Genomic DNA, 24,670 nt, shown 5'->3' on the forward strand with positions numbered 1-24,670 from the left:
CGTTCACACACATTCGCTCGGACACATCGGATGTAAACTCTGGTGAATCGTCTTTGGATCTGATCTGGAATGTTTGAAATAAATGGAACCTCAGCGGTGAAGAATCCCCCCCCCCCCCGGCCTGTGTCTCTCTCTCCTTCAGGAACCTCAGTAATGTGTTATCGATTTGGTAAAAATGAGCAGGACCAAAGAATTGAGTACACAAGCGTGTCCCTCGCATGCTCGACTGCACACGTGTGTGTTTATTCCTACTGAGTATCCTCCCATGTTTGTGTGTTTTGTGTGTGTGTGTTGTCTTGTGTCTGCATTTCGCCCTGAAATGAATTGCCGGGCTCTTCCAAGTCCTGTTGCTTCCCATTGCTCCTGCAGCCATGTAGAGAGGGGGGGCAGTACTGATGGGGTGGATTTTGAAGAAGGGGTTCTCTCTCTCTCTCTCTCTCTCTCTCTCGTATTGTTCGATACCCGGTCTCTTGCCGACGCGGTGGTGCTTCGGTAACAGGAGCTTTTCAGCGTCACCCTCCTGACTGCGGTTTCTTTTGGATTGGATTCAGCATTAAAAAAGCGGTTGTGCTGTTATCCAGCCCCCCCCCCCCGCATACAAATGCCGAGCCTGCAGTCGCTCGCCCGGTGATGATTGTATGTTTATACACATGCGTCAGCGTTTGAATGTTTGCGTGTCAGCATTCAGAGCAGGAGGTCTGCGTCACGGGATGAACATGCAGACTCTCTCTTCTCTGTCGGCTGCTTCATCCACTGTTCTCCTTCCTCCTCCAGCTCCTTCTGTTGTTTATTACCTTCCTGCACCTCCTTCGCTGTCCCTCTTCCACTCATCATTTCCCTTTATTCCTTCCTTCTCCTCTTCCATCCCCTGCTTTTGCCCTCCCTCTCTCCCTCCCCCTTGTGCTCTCATCCTATCGGTCCTCTTTCATCTCTGGCTCTCCATCTCCCTCCCTCTGTTTTTTTTCCTCCCTCCGTCATTGCCTCCGACTTTCTGTCCCTCGCTCCCCTCCCTCCGTCTCCCTCGTTCCGTCCCCTCCCTCCCTTGTTTTCTGTGACTTGCTCTTAATCCCACAGCTCGGTCCTGTTTGATGTGTGAGCCACTGATTCTCTGCACAGATGAGCGCAGACCTGGAGTCAGCGAGCTCGCAGCCTCGTCCCTGTTTGCTTCTGGCTCTTCTGGGTGCTGCATTGTTTGTGTTGCGGGGGAGGAGAGGGATGCTAATTAATGCGAAAAACTGTTTGCTCTTCTTCTCTCAGACTTTCTCTGCGTCTTAATCTCGCTCTCCCTCGCTCCCTCGCTCCCTCGCTCCTCTCCCTGTGTGCCGTGTTCCCTGTGGGGACGGATGAAGGTGGTGCCTTCCCGTTATCGGCTGCACCAGCACAGATATCCCCACACGACTCTTCCAGCCACAATGAAATAAATGACGCATTAAACATCACGTTTCACAGCAAACAGACGCATTAACATATTCACATCCAGCAATGCAGCACTTTCTCACCTCAGACTCACGTTGAATTAACACTTTTTTCTGGAGTGTCGGAGCAAATTGGAAGTTTTCCTCCAGGCCTGGAAAAAAAACGCCCTGATGAAACTTCCAAAAAACACTTTTGGAAAATGCATTGAAAGTACATTCTTTTACTTATTTCTTTTTTTCTGCTCAAACTGTCATGTTGGTAATCTTAAACTTGGCTGATGTGGAAGAACGAACCCTTTGAAGTCGATGTTGACCTGATTGACAAATTTCTTGGCTGCATAAGTCCAAACTGCTGGAGGGTGGAGGGGGGGGGCTAAGAGAGCTATCACAATAAGCATCTTTCGTAACGCTGCATTCTGGGACATGTGTGTCATGGAGATATTTCTGATACGTGAATATGTGATCAACCAAATTACATAAGAACACTTGAATGTCCCTTTTAGCCGAGGGCAGATATTCCTGTGCAGCAGTGAGTTCTTTGGGGAATACAAGAGACGTGTGATGTTTTGATGGAACTAACATTTTGATGAAAGGAACCAGCTTTTCTCTGCAGTGATAAAACCGTCAGTCCTTGAGACACCCTCCTCCTCCTCCTCACCTGCAGCTGGTCCCAGGTCGCTGTTCTGGGACCTGTGTTTATTCCTGTTTCTGATGTACACATCAAAGCAGCGGAAGGAGGACACTGTCTGAACAGCTGTTCCTGAACACTGACCACGTATCCGTCCTCCGTGGCGTTTACTTAGAAAGACAAACTCGACTCAAGCAGCGAGGCGAGATGTCCCAGAAAAGTTCTGCTTCCTCCCAGAGTGCACCTCTGTGTCACATCTGTGCCTCCTGACGGCTGGGATTAAAAATAACCGGGGCCTTTTTGGTCGGCACTTCCATTCTACAGGAGTACTCGCTGTATATTTTGAGTGCAGGAGCGTTCCCAGTGGGACATAAACCCCCGATGCCGGCAGTGTTCGGCACCTCAAAATGTCACTCGTCATCCTTGAGTCCCTATCCTCACACTCTAAAGTGATAAGTTCAGTGCCGGCCGGTTTGGAAGGAGCTGTTTTTATCCTCTGTGGTGACGCTGGGTGCAGCTTGATGCTCAATCCATGGAACCCTGAAGCCTCCGTCATCTGTCTATTCAAAGTTCAGACACTCAGTGAGCAGAACCACAAACTAGGGAATCAGTGGACATTGGTTCTGACGAGACAGACGTCCTTTACCTTCTGGAATGAGCAGATGATACAATTCTCTAACTGAATCCACAGGGGGACAAGAGTCGGTCTGTATCGATGGATCAACTCTGGTCTCGTTTAATTTGGTCTTGTTGATTGGATTTGTTGATGCCCTGTGAAGCCTCATTCAAAGCACTCACAGGAAACTCAGCCTTTGTCAGTAGAGTTGTGAGCCACTGACGACCACTGACCTACACACAGCTCACGTCTGTCTCAACACCGTCTTTTTAAATGTCATCCTCTTTGACATGAATCATTAAAATCGGAGAAATCATAACTCACTCATTTTTGCCGGGTGTATTTAAAATGATTGGTGATTTATCCCCCTGTTCCTGTTTGAAAAGAGGAGGATGTGATTTACTTGGGGGGGGGCTGAGGCATTAAAAGACGGGCCGGCAGAAGGTTGGCGCCCTGGGCCCCGTCTGGCTCTGTGCTGCCTGGGATTTGACGACGTGAATGAATCACCAGACGTCAGGTTCCTCCCCTGAGACAAAGAGAAGTTTGAGCTCAGATGAACATCAGGGGGGAAAGTTTGAGCTGTGTTGGACTCATTGCAGTCGACAGGTCACGGGTTCTTTCACCTTGAGGTTGTGAAACTCGACCTGCCGATGGTTTCTAATCCCCGTCAGAGCCTGAGAGCCACCAGCAGGGGCAGCAGAGAGCGAGCTGCGCTGGGATTCTGCTCGCTGACCTTGGTTTGAACCATTTACCTTGTTAGAGCTGAGAGGTGATTAGTGTCATCACCCCCCCCCCCCATCTCACAAGTCAGCATCCCAGTCATGTGTGTCTGCCTCATCCTTCCTCTCCCCCCCCCTCCCCCTCTCGCCCTCAGTTTAACGACGCAGCAGTTGCATCATAGATTTTCACAGCTGGGTGTTTGCTCCAGGTTATACAGCAGGTTGCCCCCCCCCCTCCCTTGTACATTAGCTCTTTATTTAAACTGGTGCTAAAATTATAACTATGGGGGGGGAATAAAGAACAAAGGTGACACAGAGAGCATCATTTTATTGGAAGCACTTGATCAGTATATAAACCTCACATGATTAAATCAGAACAGTTTAACTAATCGTCCTAATAACTGAAACTACCTTGTGTCATGTTGAGGAAAGAAGATGGATTCCAGGATCTTTTAAATCATATCCACAAAGTTTCACGACATAAGTTCAGTCATTAGCAAACAGACGAATAAACAACCTTCGCCGTGACGGTAATTAAATAACTGTGGGTCAATTCAGCCAAAGGCAAACGAGCTGATTAACCAGCTAATGGTGTCTGTGACGTCTGGTTCAGCTCAGTGGACGAGCTCTGACAAACGGCAGCACATGTTTTTTTAAAAGGTTAATTCAGACAAAGATAACCTCCACCTGAATTCAATGTGTATTTGGAAAACTAAGGCAGACACAGTGTCTTACTTCCTTAATTACTTAAACCATCGTTAAAGGAACCGCTTCCATCATTTTCAAGTTCCAGTTGCTTTGTTGTTTGGGTCAAATCCCTCAAATGGACCCGGAGTGAAAGCACAGAAACAGTCTCGTTCTTGCCGGTTGAATTTACCTGAGTGCACGGATTAGTGTCCTTTTGAGAAACTGTTGCCATTTTGAACCGATGTTTTGGCTCCTGACCGACAACGTAGACAAAAGTAAAAGCCCAGTCGCTGTGAAATATGTTTGCACAGCGATCCACACACACACACACACACACAGACCCACACCTACAGAGGCCACACAGCGCTGTGTGCCGGCCCCCGGGGGCTCTGAGGACAACCAAGTGGCAACTCATGCATATTTTGTCAGCTGGAAGTGGCCTGCAACACAACATGAATAATTCTGTTGTCGTGATCATTGTGTTACTTCTCAGCCTCCTAAACACATCTGCAGGTTTTAGACCAACGCGATGGGGAAAACCGCTTTATTTAAACATGGGAGGCAGCTGGCCACTCAGTGGAGCTGTGTGCCCTCTGAGCTGTGGGATTGTCCTTCACACACCAGACACACACACACACCACACACACACCACACACACACACACACAGTGACGGGGTCTTTCTCTACTCCCTCTGTAAAGCTTCACACCACACGAGAGCACGAGTAGGGGGTCGGCTCAATAAAATCAATTCCAAATGTCAGTTTAAATTGCGACCCGTTTACAAACCACGGATCATTCTCAACTATCGGCCCGGTGGTGTTTGGTTCTCAGCGGATCCATTATCGAGCTCGGAGCTTCTTCCCTCCCGTGCTCTAAATCAGGGGGAAAGAGATCCATCACCGCGGATAGTTGAAAAGAAGAGTGACATTGACCCCCCCGACCGTGACGTGTGCCGTCTCCCTGTTTGTACACACACATCTGGCCTCATGAGCATCAAGCAGCGGTGACAGGCAGGCTGACGGCTGATTGACAGCAGGACGCCGGGTAGAGGACGCTGCAGCACGGATCAGGAAGTGGAGCTGTGACTTCATCCATCAGAGTGAGAGGCTCTCAGGCTCCGAACTTTGAAAGGTTGAGTCACTTAAACGTGTTTATATCTAAAGAAGAGATGAGGGAGCTGTGAGTGTCCGAGCGTCCTGAGCAGCTCTGTGTCCAATTTAATATAACTGCACCCGGGGCGCCAACCTCCGCCAAGGCCCAGCAGTCCCATTATGAGACTCCATTCAAATCCAGCACACCTGCATTTTGTGTTTGGATCCAAACCAAATTGCTCATAAGCTGCTTTCAGACAAACACTGGAGTCCAGACCTTCTCCTGGAAGTCTCCAGAGGGGCTGGAGGTGAAACACACAAAGTCCATCGCTCTGAATGTTTCCAAGAACTTCTCCTGTCAAGCCCTTTGGGGAAATCCACAGTGAGCGACTGGTGATGATGATGTTTTGAAAAACAGATATATCCTGTCTCTTTTTGACCCATTTCCCGTCCTAACAAACAAACAAACAAAGGGACACGGCTGAAAGATAAGAAAAGTTTAATATCCCTCCATATAACTTCCTGCTGAAGAATTGGTTGTTCCCAGCCGGTAGAGAAACATCCCACTCCTCCATTTTACCGAATCAGAAGTTGCAGAGAGTTGTTAGTTGCAGCTCCTCTCTTCCCTGTCCTCCGCCCCCCCCTCTGTTTGTTAAAATATTCCCTTGTGTTCAAACAATTCACCTGTGATTCATTTCAAACGTGCAGAAACACTCGGCGCTGGTTTGCCCTCCGCCTGCTCCTCGTGGCGTTGACTGACAGCAGACCCTCTCTCGGTTTCTCTCTCTCTCTCTCTCTCTCTCTCTCTCTCTCTCTCATCCCCCCCGAGACACCTGAGTGAGGGGGGGAGCGGCAGAGCCATACTCGACACACGCTCGAGCCCTGCCTGCCGGTCCTAAGGGGCCTCCCTGGGCACTCAGCAGGGGCTGTGCCAGAATCTCCTCGTTTCTTCAGCTTTGTTCTTCTGTCTCTTCCTCTGTGAATCTCTGCCCCCCCCCCCCCCCCTCACTCGCTCCATCTGTTTCCATTTTCTCATATTTATTCTTCCTCTCTCCCTCTTTTTTTGTTCTCTCCATCTTCTCTCTTACCCTTCCAATCCTCCCTCGCTCTTAACCCCCTTCTCCTTTGCCTTTCGCCCCATCTCCCGTTTTAATCCTCTCTTCTTCTTCTTCTCCTTCTCCCCGCTCGAGCGTTCTTTAGCACTCCATCTTTGTATCTGACCTCATTGTCAGGTCATCAGAGAGAGATACGAGTGGAAGATGGAACAGATAGCGAGAGTGCACGATGTGCCTCGCGGCTATATCTCCTCCCTGATAGGCCCACGAGGAGCTGAAAGCTGCCCTGCGCCCGGTTAATAATGAATGAGTCAGATCAGGAGGTTCCACTGCGTGCGTCCACTCTCTGCTCCACCTCCTCCTCTTCCTCACCTGTAATGAGCGGGGAGGAGAGACCAGGGAGGTGAACGGGGCCATAACGCACTCCTGGGGGGGGCGGGGGGTCCCGAGAGGGAGGCAGAGTTTCTCATTCCCACTCCGATCCTCTCTCTCTCTCTCTCTTGTTTCTGTTGAAATAAGTTTTGACAGGTTGTACAAGCAGAATCAAATGTTAGTTTTGTCACTGCTGCTTCTTCTTCCTTCCAGAGATTACATCTGAGACGAGGCATTGTTCTCCCAACAAACATTAATCAAGTTGAGAGCGTGGTCTAGGGGATAGAGCGGGTGCTCTGCAACAAGAAGGTTGCCGGTTCGAATCCCACTCTATCCCATCTGCATGCCTAAGTGTCCTTGGCAAGATACTGAACCCCTAGATGGCTCCTCATAAAAATGATGAGTGTTCTAAAAATGTAAGTCGCTTTGGATAAAAGCGTCAGCTAAATGACATGTAATGTAATGTAAAAGTTGTCTGTCCTCCTGCTGGTGAATAGTGTCATTGCAGCTGCAGAGTGAGAATTGGTGTAGAACGATTAATGTTTATTTAGTTGAACTTTAGTTGAAAGTAAAAGATCTGCAGGTTTAAGTTCATCTCAACAAGTTGTCAGAGGGTAAATGATAACTGTCAATGGCAAGTTTGATTAACTTTAACTATTTGGAATCTATGAATTTAACACAAGGAGTTTGGAACAAGTTGGTTTGGTATTCAGCTGGCTGTTGACCAGAGAGCCGGTCTGTTGGCGTTTGCCCTGGGGCTGTTGTTCTGCTGTCGGTTGGCCGACGACACGTGAGAAGCTACGTAGATTGATGGGCAGAGATCCTCCCTGTTGGTTATATATGTGTTTGTGACCACTGCAGAGGGAGGAGCAGTCGGTGGCAGCGCTGTGGCAATAAACTGAGCAGCAGCATCATCTAAAGTAAACATCACAGGTTCCTTCCATGAGGAACTTCGTGGGGCAGGAACAGCTTCCAGTGTGTTTGTTTGGCCTCGAGGAAACTCTCGGCCTGAAGTCCTTCTCCTGACTGTGATTGTTTACCATGAAAACTCCAGAGGGCCTCCTGAATGTGAAACCACATCTGGGAACTGGAATGAGATGTTTTCTCATGTTGAAATAGTGGCCATCAAAGTAGAACTCAAATCTAGTGAATAGTTCTGTCACTTTTCTCTTTGTTATAGGTTTTATTCATATGCTGTTTATGACTGGATCAGATTTACCTTCTAGTCTCATACTTCCTTCACCATCTGTCAGCGTAGAGAAGATGTGGAACTCTATAGCAAGTGTGAACAAGGCCAGAGCCTAACAGTTCCTCTCTGAAAACACAACTTCAGCGAATGCAGCTTCTCGTGTTGTTTCTCTTTAACCCCGGAGAGAAGAACCCTGTCATGTCGTCCATCTTTATTTCACAGCCCATTAAAGTGATCGTGTCAGTAGTTTTTGGCCTCAAAGTTCCTTGCGCAGCAGAGAAAGCACAGATGTTTCCGTCTCAGATTTGGATCAGACATATTTCAGAAACATTATTTATCCTTTGTTCAGAAGAGCATTAAATTGGGCACATTGCTGCATGTAAGCAGGGTCCCATTTCAATCACAGTAGTAATGACATTCATGACGATTTCTGTGTTTGTGAATATAAAAGCGTCCTCAGAGGACCAGTGGGTGAAACTCCTCGTTTGGATCCGTGTTACAAGACATCGGAGACGACGGAGGGAAACGGAGCAGATAACGTTTTTTGGGAAAAGTTGATTTTGGTATTAAGATTCTCGCCCCCCCCCCCCCCCCCCCACACTCCCATGTGGTGCTTTCATCTGACAGAGGGACCGGATGTCGGGCAACGCTTCATCCAAAGGAAAGACAAAAAAAAGACAAATGAAAAGAACAACACGCCCGGTGTCCGGCAGATCTTCACTCCCATCATCTGTCTTTTCTGTCTTTGTCATGATGCCGTCTCTCGGTGATGACACCAGAGCCTTTCTGAGGTTTTCAACTGGATCACCTCAAAGAGACCTCACAAACAAGATGGAGGTGTCTGAAAGAAGGCTCCTTTTCTCTCAGCATCCACACACACACTACATGGACTCACGCCTTCGGGCTCTTTCATAACTAATAAAACCCGACTGGAGAATGGCGTCAGGGCACTTATAGTCGACTTGTTCTCTTTTTCTCAGTCCTGGTTAAAACAGAATGTGCTCAATTACATGCTGGACTGAGATGGAGATGGATGTGTTCACAGAGCGTTGGCTGCTGGAGCCCTGCAGGCTGCAGGAAGCTGAATCTCTACAGTGAGAGAACTTACAGACGTTTTTTTAACATTTTCAGAAGTTGGCAACAAATGGACTGTAAATAAATACTGTTGAGTTTCTTTTCTTGTCTTTTTAAAAAAACAAGTTCAATGTTCAGTATCGTGCCCAGGGACAATTCGGCATGTGGGAGACTGGGAATCGAACTGCCGACCTTCTGGTTAGCATTTTAATATTAAGTGAGAACACGCAAACCGGGAGCTGAACATTTGATCAGATCTCTCGGGACAGAACAGGATCTCAGAGTAAACACATGACCTGGTCCATGTCCTGTGAACTGTTCCCTCCAGCGTCTCCAGCAGATCTGTGGTCTGTTCCTCGTTCTTCTTCTTTTAACTCCTCCCACTCGAACGTGGCGTTGGGAACGTTCCTCACACGTGGTCGTATCAGTACTTGACTTCCTGTCGGCGTGTGGCCATGGCTCTTCAAACGAGGGGGGGTGGGATTGTTGCAGGTTTGTTGTTGCGAAGCAGCATCTGCTGGTGGCTGCTCCTTTCTGTTCTGTGAGAGCTCCAGATGTGATGGAGGAGGGGGGGGGGGGGGGGGGCTGAAGCCTGAGTATCTGGGCCTGTTTCCCTTGTGGAGGTTGAGATCAAGTGAAGCGCTCTGTCGGCTTCCATCTGCGTCGTCTCCTCTTTGAGTTTGAGTCCCTCTCCCTTTGTCTTCTGCTCTCAGTCTTCATCTCGACCCCCCCCCCCCCGTTCTGACTCGAGCTTTCACGATCTCATTTCCTTTCTGTCTTTATCTCTCTGTCTTTCACCATCACTGTCCACGTCTCTCTGTGTCTCTGTTATAAGAGGCTCCCTCCATGTTGCCCTTTAGACGACCCCCGTCTTTTTTGCTGAGTCATCAGTTGCCTCTGTCACGGTTGACCTCACATAACATGACCGCGGTTTAGAAACCAGAGGTGTGACATGTAAAACAACAGCGTTGGCATCTGTCTGGCACTTTCGACCACTTCCCCTTTGCACAGACATGGATCTGACTCTGTGGCCACGTCCACCACCGCCTCAAAGGCCCAAAACTATGTTCCCTTCAGGGATGTTTGTACATTTTTCACAGAGAATGGTGAGGAGCGGAATTCACCACCTTGAGCAAGCTGTGTCAAAAGGTGCCATTGTCTTTCCTTGTCCTCCCGTCCTGCGTCTCCCTCTCCTCCTCCTCCTCCCACCTTTTGACAAGAGGCTGATTTCTATTCACGCGGCTCATTCATCAGCACCGTGTCGCTCTTTACCCAGCGAGCGGGAAGCCAGATCAATACGATGGCTGAACGGATGCATCTCTTAGGAGTCCTCTTCAGCCGGGCGAGATAAGGGGACTTGTGAATGGATGGCACTTGAAGGAGTCACACAGGGTGAGGGGGGGGTGTGGGGTTCATGAATAAAGATTGGAGCGCGTCGCAGCCCCTGTTAAAATGGGGTCGAGGCTTTGAGACTGAAGAAAAGTGGTGAAACTAAGGAGAAACACCTGTGGGGGGGGGGGTCGGGAGGTCTCACCGGAATTAGGCTTCAACGTGGAGTTTCTAATTAAATCCACGTCTAACCTCTGAAAGAGAGTAAACACGCATTGTTCCTGTGATCTTAGATAAAATTAAAGAAAAGTCGAGCTCACACGATGAAGGGAAAAGTGATTTGGGAAACACAAAGCCGACTCGGCGTGGGTGACGTTCAGAGTCAATCAGAGAGTAAACCATTATACCCACCGGTCTCTCCAGGTGGTCACATGCTGCACTCCAGTGGGAGCTGTCACTTAGAACTGGATTTAATCTTCAAATTACCATAAACAATGAAAAATACTGTTTTCTGCCAGTAAGGTTTCTCTGTTGATATCAAAAAACCTTTAGCTCATTAGAAAGCAGCAACAAGTCAAATCAATCAAGTCAACACAACATTTAATATAACAAACACTCAATCTACCTGGAAATGATGCAACACTTCTTATTGAAAGTTAAAAACAGGGAATTTCAAACTCAAACTGTTTTTAGAATAGAAATTTAAAAGCCTCACTATCGTCCATATTAAAAGTTCCTGATGGATTTGTCTTAAGTGACCAGCTCGACTCTGAAATCGATTTCTCCAGTTTCGTCTTGAGACCCCCCCCCCCACACACACAAACATACACACACACTAACCCCCCCTAAGCCAATCAATAATTCATTTAGCCTTATTGTGTCATAAGTTCGTTGTCTAGTTTTGGAGGCAACTTTGTGTTTTATGCCGACGCATCAAAACTGAGGCGACCTCGACGACACACAACTTCAAATGTGCAAGTTTCAGTTTTCTTACTTGATGGTTTTGCTGGGATGGATGTTTGGATCACTGGTCCTGAGGCATTTTTCCATCATGCTGCTGATACTTTGCTCATCTGCAGCCACTTGCCAAACCTCATGTCAGCTGAAATACAGGGGGGGGGGGGCAGACGGCGACAGGAACGCTGACAGGAAATCAGCGAAAGGCGTGACAGTCAGGGAATGAAGTCGAGATCGCAGGAGATGTTGTCTCTGATGTATTGGTGCGAGGGCTCACACACACACACGCACACACACACACACACACACACACACACCCAAACACACACCGACCAAGTCTTTGTTTTTATTTTTGCGGTTTTCTTCTGTCTTCGAAGTGGAAGTGTGAAAGCAGTCAGGGGAAGTGAAGTGAGCCCTGGAAAACTCTAACACTCGAGAGACTCACACACACACACACACACACACACACACACACACACACACACACAGCGTGACACCAACAAACAACCTCTCCAAGACATGTCATCCCTCAAGGCGATTCTGTGAAGAGTGCAAAGAACACCCCGGGTTTGATATCTTGTATATTTTATTTGCTCAAATGTGGAAAAACACTGAAAATGAAGAAGGCAAAAAAAAAAAAAATATAACAATTCCCACAGTGCGAGAATATAAATCAAGACGACAAACACCAATGACAACTTAATGTCAAAAGTGTGGAGCTGTACAGAAACAACAACATCCAGATATACACATCATTCTGAATGGATTGATATGTCGGTGAATGCGTCTAAAGCTGAGACAGGAAACAGTCGTGGGTCCTGAACCTCTGAGCTGCTCATGGAAAGTGAGCAGCAACGTGGGACAAATACCAATATCACAATTAATGGTTAATCTACACAAGTGTCTGTCTTTAGTGTTTTTGTTTTCATTTGATTAATACAACAACGTATTAAGTCCTCAGGGGAAAAGGAAACTCGTGTTTCTCCGGCTCACCGACCGACCTGCCTCCCTGCGTGCACCTGAACATGTTCTCAATGCACATGATCCTCACTCGGAGAGACACACACCTCTGAAGCCGGGGGGGGGGGGGGGGGGCACGGAAAAGTCGACCTCTGGCAGTTGTCAGTGCACATCCATGTGTTTTTAGGGGGCATAGCTTTGACGAGAGGCGGGGGGGGGGATGTATGGGTTGTGTATTTTCCAACATCCTCAACCCCCAGCTTCAAGCTTTAGATCCTGTCTATAGTCCAATAGGATGCATCGTGTGGTTCTCTGAATTCTATATTGCTTATTCTATGACATCATATTAAGGGATGACTAGTTACTTCCCCTTCTTTCGAACAAAGTGGAGATGTCAGGTTTATTCAAAGTTAAACTAAGATGTGTCGAGAAAACTTTTAAATATATTATTTATGATGATTATATAAGCAGGTGAGACGCAGGACAAAGGGGGCGTGTCTGCGTCTGACATGAAAGTGACAGAACAACGATGAGGGACCCACAACACAATCATCACCTTCCTCCCCCGACAGCTGCTTCTTCTGTCTCACACCATCTCACACTTCTTTATCCTGTGAAGAAGTGACATCACCCTCTGGTTTTCTCATGTTACACAACTGTGGAGATGTTTGTCGCATTGATTGTGTATCCCATTTTGTACAGTGTCTCTTTGTTGAGTTAATGTTGATTCTATCCTGTTTAGTTTTATTTAATATGCAGGTGAAGCTGCTGTGATTTGTCCAAATGACCTTAAATGATTCCTGCGCTCCCGGAGCAGCAGCTTATGACTTTTTAATTAGAAGACAAACAAAACTAAGGCCGGTCCTCAAGCGTCAGACGTGTTGCTCATTAAATATAGATCGATGTGGGCTGTAATCACTGTGTCTCTCAAACACTGTGCGACCAGAAACACCTGAATAGATAGATAGATAGATGGATAGAAAGATAGATAGATGGATAGACCGATAGATGGATAGATAGATAGATAGATAGATGGATAGAAAGATAGATAGATGGATAGACCGATAGATGGATAGATAGATAGATAGATAGATGGATAGAAAGATAGATAGATGGATAGATAGATAGATAGATAGATAGATAGATAGATAGATGGATGGATGGATACTTTATTAATCCCGTGGGGAATTTAGGTCATCCAGTAGTTTATACACTTATACACTTAACCGACATACATAAAACACACAAACATAGAACATTGCAGATACAGGTACATGAATGGGTCTGACCCTATGGTACAGAATGCAATGATGTGATTGTGTCAGTGTCTAGAATGAACGTGTTCTTGTGCTGCTGGAGTGGATAGTACAAAAAGATATATATATATATATATATATATAGATATAAAAACAACAATATATATATATATAAGAATATGAAGTGGTAAAAGGTAAAAGTCTTTGCATGGGGCTAATAAAGCAGGTAAAGGGATGGACAGTGGGTTGCTATATGATCAGATGAGACATGCAGAGTTTACAAGAGAAAATTCAGTTTTAGTTGATTTAATTTCTTCACATCCACAGTCGAGCACCTTTCACTACAGATCACACCTCAGGTTTTTCCTCGTTGCTGGATTCCTCCTCCTGACTCATGTCCTCCTCCTGACTCATGTCCTCCTCTCCCCGTCTGTCCACAGTTGCTTCCTGTCCCTGCTCCTGGTGGCCGCCGTGGTCTGGAAGATCAAACAGAGCTGCTGGGCGTCCCGGAGACGAGAGGTAAGACCTGAGACGCATGCGTTCGTCAAATATTGATTCTGGCCTCTCGGGCAGGTGGATTAACAACCAGGCAAACATGGACTCGTGGTCCTGCTCCTCTCGCTGTCTGTTCACTCGTTGTTCGGTCCTGACGTCTCTCTGGTCGGTGGAGTTTATAAAGATCAAGCTGAGGGTTTGAACTGGAAAGTGTAAAGATGCTCTGCAAACACTCAGGTGCCTTTTGGTAAACACACCGTCCGACTGCTCTGCACGACATCACACACGAGGGGTTCATGGGTTTAACTCTCACGTAAGAATATATTTAAACTTATGAACTCAATCCTCTTTTCATTTGATTCAAATCATAAAGGTTTCCCATCAAGAAACAGGTTTAAATGGAAAGAACAGAAAGATTTACCCTGTTCTTTGGCTGGTCGAAGAGGATTTCTCACTTCTCCCCGGTTCCTTGTCTTTCTTCTCCTCTTCCTCCTCCTCCTCCTCCTCCTCCTCCTCTCTCCATGACCCATTTCTCTTCTCAGTATCAAAGTATTTATATTTCTAGATTTGCTTATTAAAGAACAAATGCATTGAACAAACAAAGGTCTGAGTACATATGTGGATATATTTGTTAAAATATATTAATTTATGCGAATTATATCTGAAATTTGGATCCTGATGTTGTGCCAGAAGCCTGGTTGTTAAACTTTTAATAAAAAACTAAGCTCATCAGTTCTGCCATGAAAATGATAAAACCAGCAGAGAGGTCCAAAGCTTCTATTAGTTGAAGCTTTTGCAAACTTGGCAGCTATGAACTCGATGTGTAGTGAGTTTAAAATCCTAATTTTCGAGAAGTAGTGATTTTACCTTCATGTCCAAATCCCTCTTTCCAGTGTTTTTCAAGATCAAAACATTTTAATCAGTTTATTTAAGAGTTAATTATGAGCTCTTGCTTTATTCTTTACAATCTCAAATGAGGCCTTAATGAGCTTTAAACGCCCAAAGGAATGAACACTGATAAAATCCATGGACTTCTTGATGCAGTTATATCTTTTGTGTCTCCGCTCTGAGACCAGTGTGTTTTTACCTGCTGCTCTTTGGAAACCCTGTCTTGATAAAAACAGGATTGATTTCTCTCTCTCTCTTCAGGCACTGTGCAGTTGTAGATTGCTAAATCAGCCGATGATCCATTAGTCCTATCGATAATTAGTTCAGTTCGGCGATTATATCAGTTTGTGGAAGGCAAACAATTAACTGCAGAGAGGCGGTGGTTTAAATTACTGGTGTTCGCCTCGAATCCGGGGAACAAAACATCAAGCTTCAATCTTTACTCTGTACTTCTGTACATCCTCCTTTAGAGAGGAGTCTCATTTCTGTCAGGTGGGAGCGAACAGCCTGAGGAAGCTTCATATCTAGAGCAGGGATGTTTGCTCTCGTGTGCTTCCTCAACCAGTAAAAAGAAAAGCTTACATAAACTTTAGATTGTTTCCGAAAGGGCCACAGGTCACACTCTGTTCTTCAGTTTCTTCTTTTCTTAAAGGGGTTGTAGGTTTACATCTAAAGAGGTCACCTCCACCGATAATAACAGACATTAATACATAAATACATCAGGGACTGGATAGACGGGTTAACAAATAAAGCTGAGAATTAAATCTGTACCTGTCGCCCTTTTTCTTTATAGATTCAAAACATCTTGCAGTTCAACATCACAGAACTGGTAAAGAGCTTTAACTCACATCTAGAAAGAACATGCTTCTAAAATTACCTTAAAGGTGAATGTACTTTTATTTATATTTATATATTCTCTAGTCTTTTCGACCACTCAAAGCACTTTGCAGTAAACTACAGGAAGCTTTGCCAGCATCCCCCCAAAAAAAGCTCCCTTTAAAGTCACTACAGCTAAGACATAGTTGTAGGTATGTAAAACTGTGACATCTTCAAATACAAATATTAAAGAGAGACATGTAAAAACCTGAAGTTGTACACGTGCATCAGAAAATACAAGGTCGTAAGAGGTCTTGTGAAGCGCTGCAGATTTTAACTGACAGTGACGTTAACCTACTTTTAAAAAACAACCCGTGCACGAATCCCCGGTGCTGACGGGTAGAGAGAGAAAACCTCCTGACAAAGCCCCCGTGTGATTGGTTTAAATCCCTCCTCAGATGACAGCAGCCACAATAGATGTGCTCAGTTTAGGACTTCACTTTCGTTGCCATTGTCCAAAGCTTTTATTTTATTTTATTTTATTTTATTTGTCCATGAAGTAGGACACGGTCCCAGTGTCCCCAGTCCTCCACTGACTGAGGCTCGGACCTACATATTGAAAAGTCGCTTCCTGTTGTTTCATCAGAGTTTCCCGATGAGTCCAGAATGAGTGGCTGAAAGGTTATGTGTGTGTTGCATTGTGTGTGTGTGTGTGTGTGTCTGTGTGTGTGTCTGTATCTGAGGTCATACAAGCTACTGTTGCGCTTAAGGTGAACTTTAGTTTGTTGCTCTTCACACTCGCCGCAGCAGCTGAAGTGGTTTTCGGGTGGTCATCAGTAGTCATCATGACCCTGACCCCTGTTCGCCTCTCACCCCCCCCCCCCCCTTCACCTGCTGCCTCTCCACCCTCTCTCCACCTCACTGCCTCAGCGCTCCAGGCTCAACCTCTCCTGTAAAATTAGCACAGGGGCTTTGTCAAGTGGTTTCGGGGGCAGCAGGAAACTTTGAAGCCGATGTTTAACTCCTCAACACCTGGGAAAGGTTTTCTTTGTGGACAGCATAGTTTGAGGAAGTCTGTGATGAGTTGATTTGGAAACTAGATTGACGCTAAGTGCAGTACACCCCCCCCCCCCCCGCTAAGGTCCAGCAGTCCCCTCAAATTCAACCAGCTTCACATGAAGGCTTTGCCTCCTTAAATAAAATGGAGTTTCTTAACCACAGTAAATTCCAGATCCGTACTAACAACATCCCTGACACTGTGACGAGCTGTCGAGATGCTGCCCTGACTCCCTTCTATTCCTGGAGCTGGGAACCTTTTTGGATAAATACTCCTGAGTGCCAGACAACCCATTAAATACAAACAGTCACTTCTGCCAATCAGAATTACAACAGTGACACCAGTGGCCCAGCCGGCTTTTTAAATCACGTCCTGTTGAAACCTGGAGTTTTTGCATTTTCATGTTATTAAATCCTCCGAGTGAGGTAAAGATCTATTCACACAAATTGAGTTTTAGTGGCTTCTTCATTTTTTTAGTCAAAGTGAAATATGCCACCCGGACATGATGGCCGGTTCAAGCAGCAGGAGGCCGACTTAACGATGTGGCCTTTCCCGTGAGGATCTATCCGTCTTCTCTGGGAGGCGGCTGCACTGAAGTCCTGTCACAGAGAGACGTGTCTGAGGGGAGTCGTGTTAATGATGCTCTTCATGAGGCCGTCGTCCTCCGCCGTGGTCGCTGCAGCTCTTTCACTCTGACGTCTGAAGTCTTTTTGGAACCCGGGGGTCCTTAAAACCCAAATCAGGTTCATTATCAACACGTTTCTTTTCCCTGACGCAGGAGTCGTGCAGATGTATTTAAAAGTATTGTTCCACTGCTCAAAAGTACATATAATTACACCTTTTCAGTTTTTTTTTTAGATTGCTCATTATCTCACCTGCTGTTTGTGTTGAGGACGATGTGATGTGGAGCACAACATCAACACAACACAACACAACACAACATCAACCAGACGATATTAGAAATGCTCTGTAAATAAAACTCAGATTCCGTCATTGAAGCTGTGCAGCTTCCGTCCTCACTGTAATCACCTCGTCCTCCTGCTGGAGCAGAAATACACACCTCAAGATCTGTCTTCACATACACACGTACACCGTGCTAACGCAACCTGACGCATACATTTCGGCCAAACACACAAAGCTAATGATGTTTTTTCTCCGTCAGGTCGATTTTCCCTCGTTACAGTCGCTTGTCTCTTCGACGCTGGGTCCGAAGTGTTTCTCCTCAGCTCTCCCCCCCCCCCCCCCGGCTTCATTCCCACAGTCAACCCCAGTTCCTGCACGTTACTCCGTGCTTGCATCAGCCCGTACAGTAACACACATTTGCATCCGATGAGTTCCCACGTTCACCTCACTCACACTGCGTGCAGGGCATCGCAGGGTCACAGGGATTCAGCCCCGAGCCGTGTGCTGCGTACCGCTGACCGCTTGTCATCGGGCTTCGAGGAGGAGTTCAGCTCTTTGTGCTGTTGCAGTCGTTGTGAGTCTTTACCCCTGAAGTGTCGACATCGTTGTGAAACCTTTTTTATACCGAAAACGATTAAAAACAGGATTGAAATCCACTTTTTTGAGGTTATGAGTTACTGAGGATCAACTCACCAAAGCAGATCTATAGCATTTATTCTACGAGCTGTGTTTATAACCATAAAAGACAAAAAGACCATCGCACAAAAAGCCAACCTGCAGACCTAACTGTGTTATTTACTTGGAACAGCTCTTCTGTCCCCCTCCCTCCCCCCCTTCACTTCATGAGGCTCTTACATCATTCACAGCCTGCTAATTTTATGAAAAGCTGCGATGGACCCCTAAAAATTAAAGTGTATTCTTACCTTCAAAGAACTCTGTGGCTTTTGGAAAGTGTAAGTTAATCAAGGGTGTCATGATCAAACTTATTCATTTTCTTTTTAAGCTGTAGAAGTGATGTTTTTAAAAATGCTGTCAGGCTCAGAAAAGACAGTTCGGGAGCTGCTGCTTCTTCAGTGTTTATTTGCATGTGTGAGATTTAAGGTGTTGATGTAAAGACACGTGTAAAAATAAGTGTCATGTGGTAGCAACATGACACCTGCTGAGACGGGTGCAGGTTTGTGGAACAACCCAGAACTCACACATGTGCGTCTGTTTGTGCGTTTGAAAGTGTTCCTGTTCATGTTCTTCCCACCACGTGTGTTTGCAGTGCATTTGTTTGCATAAATGTGTGTGTGTGTGTGTCTGTGTGTGTACTGTCTGAGTCTTAATTAAAACCGTCCTTTGAGACCTGCCGGTTCCTTTTGAAGGAGCCTGAGCTGCCAGATGGCCACGGACAGAACCCAACCACAGCGGCCATTTTGTGCCGTGGAAGGCAGCGGCCCTCTTAGTGAGAATCAGCCCCTCCGCTCTGTCAGAGCTGCTGGATCACTCCTGCAGGAGCGTTACAGAGCAGCAGGTCTGAAGTAGAGGCCGCTCTGAGGATACACCCACACCAGAACATCTTCATTTAGAGACACGAGTCACTTCCATCCCCACGAGCAGTTCAGCTCCGTCCATATTAACACACCTGACAAAGTACATCACATTTACATTGACGTCCACAGGGCAAACAGAAAGTAGTGATCACACACAGCAGAGACGACAAACAGGGAAACACATTGTGATTTGTTGTTTGACTGATGATGAAGTGGAACAGTTACTGATTGTGTTTCCAGGGCAGACTGATAACAAGCTGAGTCTGAAGGAGACCTAGTGTTCGTCCAGTATGAGCCTCACGCAGACCTATAGGAAAACAAATAATACAGAAATGTATGTGACATGTTACAGTAAATATATTTTCAGAATCAGAAAGTATTTATTGCCAGGAATTTGCTCTGGTTATTGGTGCATACAATGAACATAGAAACATAAAAACAATAATACAACACACACAAGAAAAGCAATAAAAAGAAACAATATATATTTACTCACTATAAACTTCTTATTTACTCCCTTTTTCTAATATTTATACAAAGTAACATTTATTCAGACATAAACTTATCTAAATAAAATATATATATATAATAGATAAAAGATATAAAAAGTGGAATGCAAGATGCATAATCCAAGTTCTCCACATGTTGTTATATTTGTTTACTTTATATTCGTAGATATCAAGTTTATGGTTAAAATCTCTTTTTTTCATAAAGGTTTTATAACATTTTATGTCTGATAAGAGTCTTCACAATATTCAAAATTCTTTCTGAGCGACTTCTTTCATTGTGTGGTTCATCTTTGAGATGTGGAGACACTGGGTCATAGAACCGGGAGCAGCTACAGGTGTCAGCTCACCGAGGCCTGAAACACACGTGTGATAAAAACACATCTCTGGAGTGGATGTGAGCGAGCAGGCTAATTAGAGCAGGGATCCACCAGCAGCATGGAGGGAAGGGCTGATGCATCATGATGCAAAATACTGTAATAATGGCATCGCTCTAACATTCACTCTTCTTGCCGCGGGCCAGAATATCTCTTTTCCTTTATTATTCAACTGTGGCACCGAAAGAGATTTCAGACCATCTATTTTATTTAGAGCAGAAGTTTCACAACCTGTCGTGGGTAGTGTTTCGTAAAGTGGCAGAAATGAAACCCTGCAGCAGCTTTGAAGGACATGGTTCCCCCCCCCCCCCCCCCCCCCCCAACGCCCGCTGTACTGTACCGCCATCAAAATATCCTCACGATGACAGCAAGTGTATTTACCCGACATGTAACACAGATGCATCACACATAACCTGATGTATATTGGACATGTATTGCCCCCTGGGGTGTTGGTGGAAATCCAGAATGTGATAATTCCCCCCCGTCGCTGCGTCCCACATGATGAACTGTTGAAGGTTCTTTACACTCCTCCAGAGGGAGGCTGCCGAGAGGAGGGGGGGGAGAGAGCGGCATAAACGTCTCCAGATACCCTCACATATTTATAACACCATCAAGCTACCCCCCCCCCCCCCCCCCCCACCACCACCACCACCCTCCCTCAGCTATAAATATGGATGTCAACCAAGGTGTCGAGGCCCCTGTGAGAAGTACGTGCTATTATGTCATAACATGAGTGGGAAGCTGCTCAATGGAGCGTGATGTGTAAACTGAACTTTTTGTGTTGTTCCTATCAAATGCAACCCAGCCCAGGTTGTGGGGTGTTAATGAAGGCGCGGCTCTCGGAGTGCGCACACACACACACACACACACACAGACAAACACACACACACAGACACACGCAAAGAATAAAAGTACTAGGCTGCAAATCCTGGGTTTTTTAATCCCATGGACTAATAATGCTTTTATACATCAATGAGACTACATGTAATGATATCAGTGCACTATGCATAAAACTCATATATCCATAGATTCATACCTAGTTAGCTCGGCTAGGATAAAGCTCTTGATGTCTGAAGCCTCTAAGGGGTGATTTTTATTATTTATGGGTCATGTTTACTTTAATGCAATAGAATTTGTATAATTTGTATAACATGTAACGATATCAATACGCACAATTCGCATAAATTCCATAAAGCTGTGTATAAATACCTCGTTAGCACAACTCGAGTTAAGCTCTTGATGTGTGAAGCTTCGAAGGGGATATTTTGTATTATTTATGGGTCATGTTTTCTTTTGAAGCAATAGAATTTGTGTAATTTGTCGAGAGGCAATAATATAGATGTTTAACCATCATAGATTATCTGTTTTTCTGCCTTTGTGTTAACACTTCAGCGAAGATCAAACTCAAAGTCGGCGAAATATCTCAGATGTAAACTCTTGTCACTTGGAAAGCTCCTCCTCACTCAATCCAACCGGAACAATACACTGCTCTCAGATTTCTATCTCTCGTTATTTATTTCAACAACATGTCAATTTTATTGTGAAAAGCCTGCACAATAGGCCTTTGTCATCCTTTTCAAGGGTTTAATAATCACATTTTCTCTTGTGAAGGCTCTCAAACCCAGACACACTTTGTGTTATTGTGTTACCACATTACTCTTTTCAGCGTCTGATGCACAGTCGAGTAAATGTGTTCCTCAGGAGCCAAATTAAAATCTTCTGGTTCAGGCAGCGAGGAGGAATCGGTGCCGGCGACCTTGTGGTTGTGACCTCAGCCACCGCAAACTGCTGACCCCTCGTTTTTTTTGGGGGGGGGGGTGTGTGTCGCTGAGTCTCCTTGACTTGTCCGGCCCCAGTGTCATCGCTGGGCCTGGACCAGTGGCTGGGAGCAGTTCCTGCAACAGAGATCAAGTCTCTGCTCTATATTCCTTCTATCTAGAGAACAGACACTATCAAGGACACAAATGTTGTGTGTCTGCCTGCAGGAACTGTGTGTTTTTAACCTTGTTGGCTAAAGTGGCGTGTTCCCGACCCGAGGACCCACGGTGGCAGCTGTAGGTGCTTGGTTGTGTTGATGCTTCTCATGATGATCTGAGTTCCTTCTGTGTTTATCTGGAGAATCCATAAAAACAAACAAGCTCTGGCTTCCCCTGGATACAGAAGCTAATATAGCGTGTGGTCCCTGGCTTTGTCCTTTTTATGGTTTATTACCTTCCTCTCGTAGCTGCTGATAAGATCTGGTGTCCATGCCTCATATGTGGTCGTGTCACTGGGTACACTGGGTACACTGGTTCCCTGGACATGATAATCAGCCGTGTTCAGCACCACTGTTTGTCTTCTTTTATCAGCCGGCAACATGGTGACGTTTGAATCTGTTTGTGCTTTGACAACAGAGCCTGGATCCAGATATGTACTTAAACACGATACACAACATCCAGTGAATTGGAAAAAAAGCCTTTGGAATTGGACCCACTTCAAATATCAAGCCACACAGAGAATGTGTACTGTTGTTGGGAGGGAACACCTGCAGCTACAAAATCACTTTGAGGAAAAAAAACATAACGCTGAAGAGAGACAGATTTTTATTTCCTCACTTTATCCACGAGTGTGGTCTTCAAGTTTGAGATCAGAGGAGAAACCCGAGAGCAGACATTTCACACACAGCAGCAGAGGAAACACAATATCCGAGTCAAAGCTCACGGTTTGAGCACAAGCAGGGAAGAGGGTCTGAGTGAAAGCACTACACAATCTCTCTCAATACTTTAAAACACACAACACAGAACTTAACGTTTAGATGTTTCTTTTAAAGCCATAAAGGCGGCGGTCTAACTGAACTCATTAGCATCTCACACCAATTAGACAGGGCTACTTTGGTTAAAGATGAGGATTTAGTCTCACTGGGAATGGAACCAGGCCATTTATTGCTATTTACTGTATGTTGAAATACTCGTCCTGTAATGTAGAGGATTGTTTTGGGGGCTGACTAATGTCTGTTGAGCAGCCGTAAGTCCACCACTTATAGGAGCTGGCTTTCTGTGCTTAGATCTCCTGCAACACCACGACGAAGCCTGACAGACCTGCAGAATCAAATCAATACCTTTTGTCACAGTCCAGAGGAAACTGAACCTTTTCCAGGAAAGGATTTATTTGCAGGTCTGTTGTAGAAGGTTGTATTTGATTGTGAAGGGTTTTGTTTTTCCTTCCCGGGCGGTTTCTTATTGAGTCACATTGCAATAATGGGATTTGCTAACGTTGCTGGATCTTTTCCTGACAATTAAGATCAGTTGTGATCCTATTTGAAAGCACAGGGAAGTTTTTACCAATATCTACCTCGACTAAAATGAGTTTAAATCAATTTAAAACTGACAGAAAAGTAAAATATGTTGAGGTTAGCTAACATGCTCTGTTTAACCCCAGGACTCAGACTAACTGTTAAGACGGCTGACAGTACAGAGAACTGGCCCCGGTGTCCTCTGAATATCCAGAGCACTAAAATATAATGAAGATATCGAGCGGCACGTCGAGCTCCACATCAAATTAGTTTCCAGAAATATCCATAATGATAAGGAGATTCCTCTCACAGCCCGGCTGCAGCAGTCCCACGAGCAGATGGCTGGATATGAATACGCTTCACACATGAGCAGGGAAGAGACGAAAAAAAACAATCTTTCCACCTTTTCTTTGCAGCTGTTACATCCCCCCCCCCCTTCCTCCCTCCTCCCTGCCCCCCCGACGAAGCGCTTCCCCATGCTGCTCTGTAAAACATTATAATTTTAGAATCATGGAAACGCTCTGTGGCTCTGTGCCCTTTTTTAAACTCGAGGCTTGGCAGGAGTGTGGGACAACACAATCCAGAGAGTGAATATTCAGATGCATCCCCCCCCCGATGCTAGTTTAATACACAGGACCCCCCCCCCCCCCCCCCGACTCGATGCACCATGTGTTTACACACTCCACATTCAAAAATTGTCCCAAAATAAACTCTCAAAAGTGCAAAGTAGTCGCTGTAATTAAATGTTTCAAAGGAGGCACGTTTCAGGTGGTGACAATATCTCCCGGTTTCCCAGAGGAGCCGAGGACACGTCAACAAGCTGATTCCAGATCTGCTGCTCAGCCACTGGCGCCTGTAGTTCAGTCTGAACACAATCCAATATCAACACTACTACAATCAGTGCAACTCGTTAAAACTTCACATCCTTCACTTGAGTTTTAACGGCCCACAGCCAGAGCTCTTACAATTAATGTCTGGACAGTAAGGGTACTCAGTAGAGGACAGAACTCCACCAAGAATCAACTGTCTCCTTATGAAACCACTTTTAAATTCACTGGATCTGCACCCGATTCTCTCCACTCGTAGATTTCAGTCTCCTAATGATGAAAAGATGCATGAATTATTTTGTGAGGACTGAAAAAATGTTGAGATCTGCACCAAAATGAGATTGGATTCCTCCCTGACCCGCACCGCATTCCCTCCACTGGGTTCTGTGCCAGTCCGCCCAGTAGCTTTTGTGTTATGCTGCTTCAAACAAACACAGACAATAACACAACCTACGTGGTGAAAGTAATTACAACATTTTAGCAGCGAGTGGGCAGAATAAATCTGCACAAATTAGGCGACAGAATTCCGAGGAATTATTCTACAGCGAAATAAAAATTGTTTTCTTTTACTGGTTTGTTTTGCGAGAAGTTTCAACTCGAGTCTCGACCCCGTTTCTTTCTCATTATGGTTTGACGACAAAATTTT

General features: G+C 45.6%; 1 protein-coding gene across 1 annotated transcript in view; it reads left to right on the top strand.

Annotated features, from left to right (window-relative positions):
• The window catches only part of atrn (attractin), a 102,600-nt gene that overhangs the window by 49,242 nt on the left and 28,688 nt on the right, over positions 1-24,670 (top strand). Inside the window, exon 26 of the mRNA XM_062397579.1 lies at positions 13,790-13,868. Coding sequence (XP_062253563.1) covers positions 13,790-13,868 — 79 coding nt within the window. The remainder of the gene's footprint in view (positions 1-13,789; positions 13,869-24,670) is intronic.

The sequence above is a fragment of the Platichthys flesus genome, chromosome 10 (genome assembly GCF_949316205.1).
Source record: "Platichthys flesus chromosome 10, fPlaFle2.1, whole genome shotgun sequence".
NCBI lineage: Eukaryota > Metazoa > Chordata > Actinopteri > Pleuronectiformes > Pleuronectidae > Platichthys > Platichthys flesus.